We start from the raw sequence: 16,179 nt of genomic DNA on the forward strand, positions 1-16,179 counted from the left end.
TCGGACGAACCTGTTTCTATCATCAGGTTGAACCGACATTAGTTTAATGTGTTTGGAGGCCTTTGTAGTATTTCTCTATTAGAGTACTTACAGGAGCACCATGACCTTTCTGTTGTGTTAGTCAAAAAAGATCCCCTAGGTCATATCCCCACAAATCAAACATTGATAACCTATCTAATGCTTAACAGCCCACTTACACTGTGCAATTATTGTGAACGAGCGTTCCTAATTTCCCAATAGTGGTACTATGCAAACAGGCTGCCAATCATATGATGAATGAGCAAAATGCTTGTTCGTCGGGTGAAACGATCTTTTTTTTGCTGCACAAGAAAAGTCATACTTCTCGGCAGCTCATCATCCTGTGTATCCAGGACTTGCGTTGGTGACAACAATGGCTGCTTACACATTACAGATCATTGAGGGTGCATCCAAAGCCAGCTGGGCCTGGGTAAAGAAGCTAGTAATGACTGCAGTCCCAGTAAGTTTATTGCCAAACAGCAGCGGCCTAACACAGTGCATTGCATAGTGTAAACTATCACCATAAATTTGGACGTCATTGGGAGACATAGCAGAGCCTAACCACCAGCACTAATTATAGGTTATAAGGATCCGTCAGATCGATTGAATTAATCTCATTAAAATCTAAACAGGATCTAGCTCTCTTCTTTTTTAGAGGCTTTTTGGAAAATTAACTGGGTAGAATAAATGTTCTCCGAAGCTAAAACAATAAATAAGGAATACTTCAATGAATAAAACACACACCATATTACAGATATTTCTGTGTTTTTTTGTTTCATTTTTTTTATTTATAAAGCATAAAAAAAGTTGTTAAAAAAGACCGCCCAGTGATTGGGTGGTTTGGACATCCTGTGACTTTTTTGCTTTTCTTGGCTGAGTCAGTAAGAGGACTGTATACTGATGTGTACTATATACTGTTGATGTTGTGCCTAAGTCCTGTTTGTTAGTATGAGTAAATCTCGGCAGTCAGTAGGATGCATGGAAATAGATGGGATATTAATTTACAATTCGACAGGTATGGGAAAACAGCTTACGACGTTTCGGTCCAATATGGACCTTCATCAGATAATTGCTGGGGTAAAGTGACATAGCCACAATATTCCAGGACTGATAGCATCTACTTCTCCTGATGAGGCAGTCCATTGACCCTCAACCAGCAGACTGTGAGTTCCATAACTCAAATTTCTTACTACGTCACCCCAGAAATTATCTGATGAAGGTCCATATTGGACTGTAGCGTCATAAGCTGTTTTTCCATACTGGTTGAATTGTACATAAATATCCCATCTATTGCCGCGCATCCTGCCGAGTTTTAGTCTTACTACCACTCAAGGATTGGAACCCTAATAGGACACCTCACCATATCTTACTGGAGTGCCGTATAGGATTTTCCTATCTAAGTCCAGTTTGTACCAGCAAATATGGACCTAATTACCACTTATTATTGGCTTTTATATGGTTGTAATTTTCAAAATCAGAGTGCAGGAAATTCAATACTGCTGAAAGCTGAAGCAGCACATAAAAAGGTAAGAAAAGTAAGAAAACTGACATGAAGCTACAAGATCATAAAATAACGAACTGATGGCCTAGAAGCAATGAGGAGTCTTGCAAAGTTTGACTGGACTCAGAGGTCACACATTTTGACCTTGGATATGTGTTACTCCTGAGATCAGTACTTAGGCTGGTTTGTCATGCCAGTTCTCCAGAGTGGAGCTGTGCTGTGACTTGTAGTACTTTAATACATTGGTCCAAAAGAATACAGGGCGAAGCTCGGAGGGTGGAGTGATGCATCCAGGTTGAGAGAAGGCAGCAGGACTCCATATTTCAGCATTAGAAAGATGGATTTTGTTCTTTTCATGATTTTTATCCAGGATCCTAGAAAAGAATTAGAAAGGAAAATGTTATCTAGACTTTTACTGATTACTAATCCATCTAATCCTTAGAATAGGTCGTCAATGTCTGAACAGCGTCGGTACGACACTCGGCACTCCCGGCGATCAGCTGTTCCCATTACGAAGCAGCACAGTACAGCTCCATCAACGGCATAGTGGCTGTGACCGAGGCCTCTTATTGATTTAAATAGGGGGCAGATGTGCAGTACTCAGCCGCAGCCCCTATACAGTCAACAGAGCTGTGCAGCTCTGTAACTATGCAGCTCTGTAACTGTGCAGCTCTGTAGCTGTGCAGCTCTGTAACTATGCAGCTCTGTAACTGTGCAGCTCTGTAGCTGTGCAGCTGTGTAACTGTGCAGCTCTGTAACTGCAGCTGTATAACTGTGCAGCTCTGTAGCTGTGCAGCTCTGTAACTGTGCAGCTCTGTGTGCAGCTCTATAACTGTGCAGCTCTGTAACTGTACAATTCGGTAACTGTTCAGCTCTGTAACTGTGCAGCTCTGTAGCTGTGCAATTCTGTAACTGTGCAGCTCTGTAACTTTGCAGCTCTGTAACTGCAGCTCTGTAACTGTGCAGCTCTGTAACTGTGCAATTCTGTAACTGTGCAGCTCTGTAACTGTGCGCTCTGTAACTGTGCAGTTCTGTAACTGTGCAGCGCTGTAACTGTGCAGCGCTGTAACTGTGCAGCGCTGTAACTGTGCAGCTCTGTAACTGTGCAGCTCTGTAACTGTGCAATTCTGTAACTGTATAATTCTGTAACTGTGCAGCTCTGTAGCTGTGCAGCTGTGTGCAGCTCTTTAACTGTGCAGCTCTGTAGCTGTGCAATTCTGTAACTGTGCAGCTCTGTAACTGTGCAGCTCTGTAGCTGTGCAATTCTGTAACTGTGAAGCTCTGTAACTGTGCAGCTCTGTAACTGTGCAATTCTGTAACTGTGCAGCTCTGTAACTGCAGCCCTGTAACTGTGCAATTCTGTAACTGTGCAGCGCTGTAACTGTGCAGCGCTGTAACTGTGCAGCGCTGTAACTGTGCAGCGCTGTAACTGTGCAGCTCTGTAACTGTGCAATTCTGTAACTGTGTAATTCTGTAACTGTGCAGCGCTGTAACTGTGCAGCTCTGTAACTGTGCAGCTGTGTGCAGCTCTTTAACTGTGCAGCTCTGTAGCTGTGCAATTCTGTAACTGTGCAGCTCTGTAACTGCAGCTCTGTAACTGTGCAATTCAGTAACTGTGCAGCGCTGTAACTGTGCAGCTCTGTAACTGTGCAGCTCTGTAGCTGTGCAATTCTGTAACTGTGCAGCTCTGTAACTGTGCAGCTCTGTAACTGTGCAGCTCTGTAACTGTGCAGCTCTGAAACTGTGCAGCTCTGAAACTGTGCAGCTCTGAAACTGTGCACCTCTGTAATTGTGCAGTTCCAGCTGCTGCCAGCTCTGAGAACAGCTGTTAGGCTGGGATGTCGGGTGTTGCAAACCCATCGATCAGATATTGTTGACCTAACCTAAGGATAGGCAAACAATGTTAAAATCCTGGACTACCCCTTTAAAGGGTTATTCTCATTTTTGCGTACAATTTCAAAGTGCTTGTATTATTAAAAATCTTCTCCTTTCTTAATAACATAGTGATATTTAATTTTATTAGTTACAGCTAGTTGTCCAGGATACCAGCCACCTCTACAGCCCAGCAGCAGTGGCCAAACATGAGCCGAGCAGACAAGCTCTTTTCAGTAGCGCTTGTTCGTGCTGCTTTGAAGCTGCCTGTGTCACATTGTTAGCTCCCGATCTGGACAGTTTAGTGCAACTTCTCTCCTCCAGAGCTGCAAAGGCCAGGCTGCTTCATATATCAGCATTGGAAAGGGCACAGACCGGGCTAATAGCGCAACAGTGCAACTGGTCTGAGCTGTCAATCAAGCAAGAGAGCAAGCAGGATGCTGGGAGCTTGGGTAGCAGTGCGCTCCTGATGAGTGATCGTGAGACACCCACTGCAGCTGCTCGGAACGCGACATTTTGGCTGCAGCGGTGACATAACGTCAGCAGTGGAAATCACCGCTGTCGCTAATCAATGAGCGTAGTGGCTGTGCCGTCTATCTTGGCTCAGTCGCTGTGCTTAGTAGTTGGCTTCAGCTGTGTTCTATGCTGTCAGTGTGAGGTTACTGCTGCTAATACATAGAGACCCGTGCAGCGGCAGGAAGATGGCGCTGGATTCATGGAGGGTGAATACCTGCTCTTCTTGTAATTCTTTTTTTTAATTTAAATGTCTGAGGTTCACTTTCCTGAAAATGGAAATCCCCTTTTATGCTAAAAATACACTTTCATATTAATAGAATACAAATTATATTGTACATGATGCTGTATATATCCATCTTCAAATGCATCACTTATGGCTAGGCGACAGGGTAAATGGTAGCATAAAAAATAAGAAAAGGTAGCGGTGCTACATGCTTGCAGTGTTCACATGGGGACTGGAACACAGATCTATAAGACAAACGCATATAAGAGTATGTGTGACCCGATATTGGATCCACAGCGCTCTCCGCAGGTGGAGAATGAGAAATGGTATCTAAAGGGACATGAAAATTTGAAGGCACGTGGAACTTTATCGCTGCAGAAAAAAATGCCGCCATGGGTGGACTTTGCCTTATTGCACCAATAATTCACCATATCTACAACACATCTGTAATGAATCCAGTATTTTAAAAAATGGACCCGTTGCAAACAGAGCAAAATTTAAGCCAAAGTTTCTGTTTTTAAACAGATCTGTCTTTAAGAAAATGAATGAATAAAACGCTCTTCTTAAAAACATACACTTTGGTTTTCTTATTGCATCAGCTTTTGTTCTGTTTTTTTACTGGCGGCATCTCTGAACTCCTCTAGTGTCCTGTCTTTGGTCCATGCTAAAAAAACGATCCCTTCACGTATGACAACACGATATGATCTGTTACCATATACTTCAGTTGCTGTCAGTTTTTTTTTGGACAGACCAAAAATAATTTTGCGGAGTACGCTTGTTTTGATCCAGCTAAAACAGAGAGCAGAAGGAAAGGAGGCAAATGGAAGACATTTTATGTCCCTAGCGATCTCATTCAAAGGAATGGTTCCTGTATGGGAACATTCTTGTTTCCGTTTTTATGACTCTAAAACAGATAGAAAAAATGGAAATTACTATTAGACATGTGAACAGAGCCTTATACGCAAATTCATGTTACAGTGAAATGACAGACATAAAGCTAAAAGAAAGTTATTTTTTTATTATTCTCTCTTCAGGTTCCACCATGCTGCTTACAGTGACCCCACTAGAAAATCCAGGCCCTCCTTCCCCTGCTCCTCCACCAACTCCCCCAAAGCCACGTAAAGACAATGCAAAGCTTCAGCGTCTTCTACGGAAAACTGCAAAGAAAAGTGGAGTACAAGCTTCTCCGACACTTGCCACCAAGTCCTACCGTGCAACCCTTTCTCCTGTCAGTGAAGCTGATTTGGAAAGTCATGAATCTTCAGCTCCTCAGAAACACAAGAGACCTCCTTCCATAACCCTACCTCCACGATTTCAGTTCAAGGCAGTAACCCATCGGGCGCCTTCTCCTTACCCCAAGCAGAAGTTTACCTTCACTGTAAGTGAGCAGCAAAGTCTCAGCCAGTATCTAAGTCCTAGCCCAGTTCCTGACACACCGTCACCGCTCCCATTTAGACCCAGCTCTCCTAATATCATGTTCCTATATCCACAAGGTAACACCCCTGATCGTTTATCGCCAAGGGTCATTGCTAACAGCAGTCCAAGACCTTGCACGCCAAAAGCCATAGAAATGACTCCAAAACAACCAATTGTACCTCAACTTCAGATCCTAAGTCCCCCTACTATAACTGTACAGGAGACAAATGGAAACAACCCAGAGCCTCTTTCCCCTAAAATAGATGAGACTGTGAATGAAATACAAATTAATGGATTTTCCACACCAATATGTGAGGACACAAATTTATCAAAGGGTTCTAGCTGTCCCAGATCTATACCTGATCAGCAAGAGTCTACAGACAACCCCAACAAATGTAGTCCTAGGTCAGAAAATAAGCCAAAAGTGTCGATACCTACAAAGATAGCTACAGAGGTGACAGATAAGAAAGAGACTGTACATCATGTTTCCAAGGTAGTTGAGATCCCACATGGTAATTCGGCCAAAGTTTCTAGGACAACAGACAAGTCCACGGACTATCCTGATGGACAATCAAAAGTCACAGTCAAAGCTGTTTCTGTTGAAGTCACCATTTCTCCAAAAACAACTGGAGCTACCAATGTAACCTCAAGTATAGAAAATTCTCCTAAAATAGAACTGGTTCCCAAGTCAGAGGAAATAACTATCTTGAAACTCCCTGAGAAACCTAAGGCACCTAGGAAGAAGCCAGGCGGTGGATGGGCAAGACTTGTTAAGCACCTTGTGGTTGAACCAGAGGAGCCAAACTTTCCGGAAGCACAAAACACAAAGGAGGACAAAACTGAGAAATCAGAAGGAGAGAAAAGAGACACTACAGAAGGTACTCAGCAGAGTAAAACCAATCGTGCTAACAAGATGTGGGATGCCTTACTCTACCGTATGGCTACATCAAGTAAGGAGCCAGAGAAGCCCGGGCAAACAGCTCCCCCACCACTTCCTTTTTTCCGCTCCCGTTTGCCCCTTCTTCTGAACCGGCCTCGGTTTGATGCTAGAAAACTAAAAGAAGCTGCAGCACGGCCCTTGCGTAGAGTGACCGCTTTCTTCCATAGGAGAGTAGCGGAGAAAGAAAAAGAGGTGTCAAGCAGTTTCAACAGGACCGCATCCGGGTGGAGCATTCGAGGGGAGGATGATAAGCAGCAGGATGAGAAGAAAGCAGTCGACGGTGATATGAAACAGTGAGGGAAGACCACCCATAAGACTTCCCCTGACCTTCTGCATGCACAATGTCCTCTACATAAATAATGTTCTACCCTTTTTTGTATCTCCGTACTATTTTGTTATTGCTGTGTATTGGTTCACACATAATTCATACTCAAGTGCAATTTAATGGTTCACTTTGTCTAGCATGGCAGGTTCTACTAAAAATATTAATGACGGGTTCGGTACGAAAAGAGAACTGTAAGAAGGTGTTAAAGTACACATGAGTCAGTAGGGGGCAACATCTGCACTTCAGCCCATTTTGGTTTTCTTTGCATTGTCAAATTAGAAAGAAAAAAAATGAAAACGAAGTGCATGAAGCCTGTATATCAGGGAACAGAGGCCATACAACTAATACAGTGCCACAGTATGAGACCGAAGGTCCAAGAAGGGTTACTAAAGGCTCCAGGCACTGCAATATGGCTTAACACAAAATAAGGGCATGACGCGGTTGTGTGCATGAAGCCTACAGTAACATGCAGAGATATTCTGTAGGAGAAGATAATAATTTAGAATATCCATTCAGAAGGTGACATTGTCTTCACTAGGCAGTCATTCCGGTCATCTTCCTGGCGCATTAATATGGGACATCAGCATTATTAGACACTTATTCTACCTTTGGCTTATGCAAAGCAAGCTCTAATATCATAGACAGAAGGGATAAATAAGTGAAAATAAGGTATGTCCTATTGATCTGTGAGGGTCCGAACACTAGGACCTGCACCAATTGGCAGAATGGGAAATGTATATCCCGATAGAATGGAGTGGCAATGCAAATGTTCACTCCCTATGGGGCTGCCTATCGCTGTGCTCGGCTTCTCCCAGCAGCCCATAGAGAAGGAATATAGTGGTGGATCAGGGATAAAAGTTCCCCATCAGGGAAAACAAATTCCCCATTCTGCCGATCGGTACAAGCCCAACCCAACTGGTCCCTCACCGATCAGCAAGTTACCACCTACCCTTGTTTTCACTGGACAAACCCTTTAAGACGAGTAATTCGATCTCAAACCTTAAATATAATGTATCGATTATATAGGAAGTATGGATCTCGCTTCATCAGTGCATTCTTTGATTTAGTCTCACCACTGGTTCCAGTTGAACCTTCTTGTACATATTTGGTTCCTCCTAGAGGTGCATGATCTGATCACTACCAAACCAATGAACTTACAGGGAACAAGCTTTCCAAACTTAAAGAGTAAAGGTCGCTTTCATTTTTATTTCATAATAATACACATGAAAATATGCAACTGTGTACTATATTTTATCAGAGAAATCTGCTTCTTTCTCCTCCAGGACTCTCAATTCACAGGTAAAATCTGTCTTCATTGAATAGAGATTTCCCCATTACTGAGATAGGAGGTGACAGTTGATGCTTTAAAAATGCTATGGAAGGGGGAGGAGTTAGAGGCGGAGACAGACATTCTGCTGCAAGTCTCCTGAGGTGACAGTTGGTGCTTTAAAAATGCAATGAAAAAGGGGAGGAGTTAGAGACGGAGACAGAAATTCTGCTGAAAGTTCTCCTGAGGTGACAGTTGGTGCTTTTAAAATGCAATGAAAGGGGGAGGAGTTAGAAGAGGAGACAGACATTCTGCTGCAAGTTCATCTGAGGTGACAGTTGGTGCTTTAAAAATAAAATGCAATGAAAAGGGGGAGGAGTTAGAGGTGGAGACAGACATTCTGCTGCAAGTTCTCCTGAGGTGACAGTTGGTGCTTTAAAAATGCAATGAAAAGGGGGAGGAGTTAGAGGCAGAGACAGAAATTCTGCTGAAAGTTCTCCTGAGGTGACAGTTGGTGCTTTAAAAATGCAATGAAAGGGGGAGGAGTTAGAGGTGGAGAAAGACATTCTGCTCAAAGTTCTCCTGAGGTGAAAGTTGGTGCTTTAAAAATGCAATGAAAAGGGGGAGGAGTTAGAGGTGGAGACAGACATTCTTCTGCAAGTTCTCCTGAGGTGACAGTTGGTGCTTTAAAAATGCAATGAAAAGGGGGAGGAGTTAGAGGAGGAGACAGACATTCTGCTGCAAGTTCTCCTGAGGTGACAGTTGGTGCTTTAAAAATGAAATGAAAACGGGGAGGAGTTAGAGGTGGAGAAAGACATTCTGCTGCAAGTTCTCCTGAGGTGACAGTTGGTGCTTTAAAAATGAAATGAAAAGGGGGAGGAGTTAGAGGTGGAGAAAGACATTCTGCTGCAAGTTCTCCTGAGGTGACAGTTGGTGCTTTAAAAATGCAATGAAAAGGGGGAGGAGTTAGAGGAGGAGACAGACATTCTGCTGCAAGTTCTCCTGAGGTGACAGTTATAGCTCTCCATAGAACCTTATAAGCACCAACTGTCATCTCCTATCTCAGTAATAGGAAAGTCTGTTTTCCCTCCAGTCAGATTTTACCCGTTAACTGAGCATTTTCAGAATAAATGGTCAGTCAAGGAGGGGATAACCGGCTTTCTCTGATAATATATATTAAAAACTTTTATTTTTTATATTTTTAAAAGAAAAGAAAATGACAGTTACTCTTTAACCCTTGAATGGTGCTTACTTTTAACTGTGTCCAATGAACAGTCAGACTGCTGAAGGTTACTCATTTGTGCAACACTGCGTTAGAAGGACAGATTGAAAACTGATAGGAGAGTTAAAGGGATTGGCCCACAAATAAGGTTTGTCATCTATTCACAGAAAAGTAAGCGGGGGACCGGCATGAGACTGGCGGAGAAAACTGACCGCTCATAGACAATGACATACAAGATGACCTCTCCATTCAGAGGATATCGTGCGTCTGCTCTTGTGAATATGGGGGTCTCAGTGGCGGTTACCCCAGCAATCATACATGTGAACAGAAGATAAATATTGTTGAAGGGCCGCCTCTTTCAGGAAAATGAGCATTACATACAGAGAATGAAAAGAAAGATGCTTAGAAGGATTTTTTTGGTTACCTCATCAAGGATCTTCCACCAGGACCTTTTCATATTTTCCATGTCCAGTTGGAACAAATTTGTATTTTGCCGTCACACTCTGTGGGAAAGACCACATCAAAGGTCAGTCAGGCGTGAATGTTTCATCCTCTCATCATGGATTTCTTTTTTGCAATTACCCAACATTTACATATATAATTAATCACTGGACACATGGTCACAAATTAATTCCTGAGTTGCCTTTTTGTATTGTAAAGTTTTAAGATATCGGATATTCAGAAGTCTCCATACATAATAGCAAGCCTCAGTGCGGTCTTGTGATGCCCCCTATGAGGTAAGTGTCTACACACCATAGAAACATCTGCTTGCTGCAGTTTTGATAAAATCCTTGTTTTCTCTTCTACAGATATAGCGGTTCTCTGAATGATGAGCTCTCTATAACCCCGCCCACACCACTGATTGGCTGCTTTCTAGTGTACGTTGTGCATAGTCAGAAAGCTGCCAATCAGTGGCAGAGGCGGGGTTATACTGAGCTCATGAATACAGCAAGCAAATTTACTAGTCCTCTATAAATGATCCCCTGCTAGTAAAACAGTGATTTTATCAAAACTACAGCAAGCAGCTCAGTAACAGACACACAAATGGAATCAGGGTCTCTGCTGCTACATGACAAAAACACGGTGGCATATTCAATAAAATAGCAATATTCAGCACAATATTATAGAGGACCACTTTAATCTCTGCTATTGCCTCCCCTTTCTTTGTCACTGCCACATCAGGAAAGACTTGCAGGCCATGTAGTAGCAAAAAAAAAAAAAAAGAAATAAAACATAATTCACTTGAAAAAACAGATTCACAAGTCAATTACGCTGCTGTACACACTGGATGTGGTCTATCTATAGGAGAAACGCATCCTTCAAAGAAATATCACAGCATGTGTTTCTAAGCCAGCTTGTGATGTAAACGACCATTTCCCTATGTTTGGAGACTTTTGAGCCCTCTTTGTAATAAAAATTATATGTATAATTATGATACATCTTGTGAATATTTGCTAAATTAATAAAATTATCCAATTAATAAAAAATTGGGGAAAATCGCTCTACTTATATTCTCAATAAGTCACAGGTAAATTCTGATGACCAGAGTCTACACTTAGAGGAACGTCTCAGAGCCATGGACAGCCCGGCTCCAATATCGGCATTTTTTATGGAAAACACACTGGGTGCATTTACAATGGCCGACACATGACCATTAAGCAACCAACAATTTTCTACATGTAAGCCGATCAGCAATAGTTTAACAGACTGCTTCCATGTACACAGAACAATTGATAATATAATCATTCTGTGCACACAGAATATCCTTGTTCTCGGCAGCACATGTCCTGCTTACACAGGATGATGTGCTGCCGAGAACAACGATTTTAAGCAAGCTTAAAAATAATTTCACCCAACAAATGAGTATTTTGCTCAATGCTTAGGTGATTGACAGGCTGTTTAGGCAGCAGTCGTGGTCCTAGGGTGGCTCTTTGCAGATAGGGTCAAACAATAGGGTCAAACCAGATTTTTGTATATTAGCTACACGCATGTAATGTAAATGGTGACCCTCTGCGTGTAAGCACTAGGACAGAGGTGAGTTGGGTGCGTGCTATAATTTTACTAGCAGCACTGTCTTTACATCCTCCATAGAGGTGAATATAGCAGATACATAGTTTAGTCCAGTGTATCCATGAGAAGAACAGCCATCTGCCCCGTCCATCTTTACAAGTGCTCTAGATCAGCTGCTGCTCACATTAACAGGAGCCGAGCTGCAGTACCCAGGAATGGCCACTACATGGTGAATAGCGCTGGGCACTGGGCACTTCGACTCCAGCCAAAGCTGAAAACAGATGGTAGAGTGGGCAGCCGCGTGCCAGCCCCCCAAAAGATCTGACACTGATGACCTATCCCTGGGACAAGTCGTCAATATAATATGATTAAAAACTTCTTTAAGCTGATTTTCTCTTTAAGGAGTATTGAGAGTAGAGCAAAATGGAGAATCATGAACTAGCCAGCTAGTGCGATAGGAGCATAGACTGTCTGATTAGCAATGTGGATTCACTAAACAACGGCGGATTTGTCACACACACACACACACACACACACACACATATTATATATATATACAGTAATTGCACACAGTTTCTATATATAATATAACTAACAAATGGTCCAGATCATCAGCTGGGACCACACAGCAACTATTGCTGCAACACATGTCGTGTAGCCAAAGATTGCTCGGTGTCACCGCTACCCTGAGGGTACCACAACCGCAGCAAACGAGTCACAAAAAATCCAGCCGGGTACAATCTTTTGCAACTTGCTTGTCGAGTTTGCGATACCTACTGAGTCACAGTCACACCCCTTTTACTTGTATTGCGCTGCAATGTAGTGGCAACACCTTGCAATTTTTGGCCATGGGACTTGTGTCGCGGCCAAAGTCGCTGCGTAGACTAAGCCTTATAATATCAGCCTGAGTATATGGACAGTTTACCTTATTACCCTGCACTGACTTAGAGTTCTGCTCCCATAAGCTCTTTTTGCTGAGAACTTCTCCAGGCTTCACCTCCTACAATACAAAGAAGGTAACAAGTGTGATCGTCCATCTTCCCTTCCTCACCCATATACTCAGATGTTCATTGAAGATCTAACTTACCGGAACTTTTGGAGATGCTGCATGGCTGTCTGTTTCCGATTTCCCTTTGCCCCACTGGTTAATCATGTCCGATACGCCAATGTTTATGCCTTCTGTGTCCTGTAGAATATGATAAATCATCAGCTGTTAGATACACCATTACAGTGATATCTCTGATACTGGGATCATCCTTTTATGTTAGGGGGGCATTTGTTAGGATAAGGGTCACAGAGGTAGACCTCCGACATGATAGAAAGAAAGCTCATGATGTTGCATCGATGCATGGATTGCATTGTAGACAAATAATTGCCATACGGCAACTCTAGGTTAGATCAAAGTCATCAGGTAACGGGACAGTCCTCAATGTGTCATTAGCCGTAATGAAAATCCCTCCAACCACTGAAAATCCTACCATTTACACTCTAACTGACTTCACGAATGAATGATAGAATGAATTATTGAGTGGATAGATGAGTAAATTACCGTGATGAATAAATGAGTGAATGAATGAAGCCTTATGTGGCAAAAGGTTGATTTAAAGTTCCAAACTATAATAATTAAGCAACACAGTCCAGGTCATCTCATCACTGTTTCCCTGAGATCAGTCTCCCAAGGTTATTAAATGGCGCCAAGAACACTATCCCCTGTCCTACAAATCTGGAAATGAGCAGTTATCACGTTATGGCCCTGTATTTGTACAGCTGATCCTCCAAAATCTAAACCTGGGGAGGTTCACAAAAGGAGTATTTGATGTTGAACCTACGTTTTTGGCTGGAATCATCCCTCATTGATGATGCATTTTAGGACCACGAAAGGTGTATTTGATATTGAACCTACATTTCTGTCTGCGTTTAAGGCCCACGAAAGATGTATTTGATGTCGAACCTACATTTTTGGCTGGAATCATCCCACACTGATGATGCGTTTAAGGCCCATGAAAGATGTATTTGATGTTGATCCTACATTTTTGTCTGGAATCATCCCACAGTGATGATGCGTTTAAGGCTCACAAAAGATGTATTTGATTTTGAACCTACATTTTTGGCTGGAATCATCCCTCATTGATGATGCATTTTAGGACCGCGAAAGGTGTATTTGATGTTGAACCTACATTTTTGTCTGGAATCATCCCACAGTGATGATGCGTTTAAGGCTCACAAAAGATGTATTTGATGTTGAACCTACATTTTTGGCTGGAATCATTCCTCATTGATGATGCATTTTAGGTCCTGTTCACACATCCATTAGGATGTTCCTCTTTTCTGATGTTCTGTTCCGTTTCAATAACAGATAAATGGAATAGGTGATCTGTTGAATTATGTTATGGAAACGGAAGCATAGGGGCTCTATTCATTATTATGGGGTCCATCTGGGTTCCAGGTTTTTAGAACCTAAGAAAATTAAGCAAGACTTCTTTTTCCAATCTAAAAAAGTGACACTAAATGGATGATGCAAAATTAACCACATAATCTGTCTGTCCTCTCCAAAAACGGAACGGGACATATGGACAGAGCCTTACTGTTAAACAATATCTGCAAAGTGTTACCTTGCAAGGGGATAACTTAGATGCAGTGGTGACTTCCCCTGACTCCCACATGTTCTTCTTGCTTGACACGGCATCGGCAGGACTCAGTATTTCTAGAGACGGCTGACGAACTAAGCGACCTGTTTTAGATGATGTCTGCAAAGGAAATTTAAGGTAAGAAGCAACTGTGTGATCATCAATCTCTGATAAAACCTGAGTGCTTGATGAACCACATTAGTATATAATAATAATAATAATAAGAATTTATCAGTTATTGATTCTCATCCCTGGGTCACATTGGCATTGTTCATACCTCTATAGCATGTGTGTACTGCTCCAGGAGGCCATCAATTTTGTGTATTGGAAGAGGTGGCTCACTTCTCTTAATACTATTGCTGTATGGAAGAAAGAAAGTTCACATTTCAGGGTAAAGTAACCAAGGGAAAGGATGAAAAGGAGGTGGACAATGTGCATTAACGATGTACAGGATAATAATTACATTGCAAGTACACTTTTTTCCATAAATCAATTGTAAAAGTGAAGATTAAAAAACTTGGTAATATATCTTATTGGACAAATCTGCATCTTTCTCCACTGATCAGTAGTGTTTTTGTTTCCTACATGATCATTCGATCTCAAAAATTGCTTAGTCTACGTTCACATTTGCGGTCGGCGCCGCAGCGTCGCCGCATGCGTCATATTATTTATATATATATTTAACATGGGGGCGCATGGACATGCGTCGCACTTGCGTTTTGCGCCGCATGCGTCCCTGCGGCGCACGCGTCCGGGCGCATTGGACGCAGCAAGTTGCATTTTTGCTGCGTCCAAAATCAATAAAAAAAAGGACGCATGCGGCGCAAAACGCAGCGTTGTGCATGCGTTTTGCTGCGTTTTTGTTTGCGTTGTGCGTTGCGGCGCCGATGCTGCGGAGCACAACGCAAATGTGAACGTAGCCTTAAATCTGTCAACAAATCTGTCTGCAGTCCCTAGAAAAGACTATGGAGAGGGATAAGCTGGATGGAGAAAAAGGCACAGCACCCAAAGAAAAAATAGTGAGGGTGAAAAACGGCTAAAAATGCAGAATACGAGTCATATAAGGACCGAAAACAGTGTTATACCTCATGTACACGGACATGACAGCTTATCCTGAAAAGTTCCCTGACACTGCTCTTACACTTTAAGGTATTTGGGGGGTTTAGGATTCATGACCTATACTTGGGATAGGTTGCTAATAACAGATTTGTGGAAGCCTATCTCCTAATACCCCCGAAGATCAGCTGATTGAAGGGGCAAGTGAGCTGTGCCGGCCTAATCGCGCACCAGATGCAGCTCTGTAGTGGTTGTGCCTACTATTGTAGCTCTGGTCATTCTCTCGAAAGGGACTGAGCTGCAGAGAGCTGCATTACCAAACACGACCACGACAAAATGTATGGCACTATGAGTCATAGCACTGTACATTATTTCGTGGTCGTGACTCTGAAACAATGAAGAGGCCGCGGCGCACATTTCACGAGTTAATAGGTGCGGTGCTGGAGTCAGATCTCAACTGATCTATTGGCTACCATTCCAAAATAGCAGGTGATAGAGAAAACATTGGTGATAATCAGATTCTCTTTTGACCGGACATCTTATCGTTAAGTCTGTAATAGCAAAACCAGGGAAAAAGTTCCATGGCCAGAACACTAGTCTAATATAACAGTGATATATACTGCCCAAGTGATAATATCATGAAGTTATATAAATTGCCTATATAATAAGACTATACTGTGCCTACACTATAGTGTCATGAAGTGTCCATGTAACACTAGTAAATACTACTTATATAATAACATAATACAATGTCTATATGATAGTGCCAAGAAGGGTCCATATAATACTGACATATACCACCTACCTAATAACAGTATACAGTGCCCACCTAATATAGCAATTGAGGGTTCATATTACACTGTATTACACTGACATACTGTATGCTGTCTATATAATAATAATATTTTGTGACTACACAATAGTGTCATGAAGGGTCCATATAACACTGACATATACTACCTACCTAATAACAGTATACAGTGCCTATATGATAGTGCCAAGAAGGGTCCATATAATACTGACATACACTGCATATACAGCATAATAACTCTATACAGTGCTTTCATAATAGTACTATGAAGTGTCGATATAATGCTATATATACTTCCTATCCTGCTGCAGTCAATCTCTTATTTGAAAACTACTCTTGCTGTCTACGTTGGCAGAGACACTGTGCCCTGTGACT

General features: G+C 42.2%; 2 protein-coding genes across 3 annotated transcripts in view; one reads left to right on the forward strand and one right to left on the reverse strand.

The window, feature by feature from the left end:
- The window catches only part of PRR33 (proline rich 33), a 79,123-nt gene extending 72,265 nt beyond the window's left edge, over window positions 1–6,858 (forward strand). The window contains exon 2 of the mRNA XM_077287880.1: window positions 5,165–6,858. Within this exon, the coding sequence (XP_077143995.1) occupies window positions 5,173–6,783 (1,611 nt within the window). The 5' untranslated portion in view covers window positions 5,165–5,172 and the 3' untranslated portion in view covers window positions 6,784–6,858. The remainder of the gene's footprint in view (window positions 1–5,164) is intronic.
- Window positions 809–16,179, reverse strand: part of LSP1 (lymphocyte specific protein 1) — a 129,161-nt gene continuing 113,790 nt past the window's right edge. For both annotated transcript variants that reach the window (XM_077287881.1, XM_077287882.1), the window contains exons 8-13: window positions 14,215–14,296; window positions 13,923–14,057; window positions 12,398–12,496; window positions 12,236–12,310; window positions 9,725–9,803; window positions 809–1,893 (exon numbers count right to left, since the gene is read on the reverse strand). In XM_077287881.1, coding sequence (XP_077143996.1) covers window positions 9,729–9,803; window positions 12,236–12,310; window positions 12,398–12,496; window positions 13,923–14,057; window positions 14,215–14,296 — 466 coding nt within the window. In that variant the 3' untranslated portion in view covers window positions 809–1,893; window positions 9,725–9,728. The remainder of the gene's footprint in view (window positions 1,894–9,724; window positions 9,804–12,235; window positions 12,311–12,397; window positions 12,497–13,922; window positions 14,058–14,214; window positions 14,297–16,179) is intronic.

This window comes from Ranitomeya variabilis, chromosome 2 (assembly GCF_051348905.1).
Source record: "Ranitomeya variabilis isolate aRanVar5 chromosome 2, aRanVar5.hap1, whole genome shotgun sequence".
Classification (NCBI taxonomy): domain Eukaryota; kingdom Metazoa; phylum Chordata; class Amphibia; order Anura; family Dendrobatidae; genus Ranitomeya; species Ranitomeya variabilis.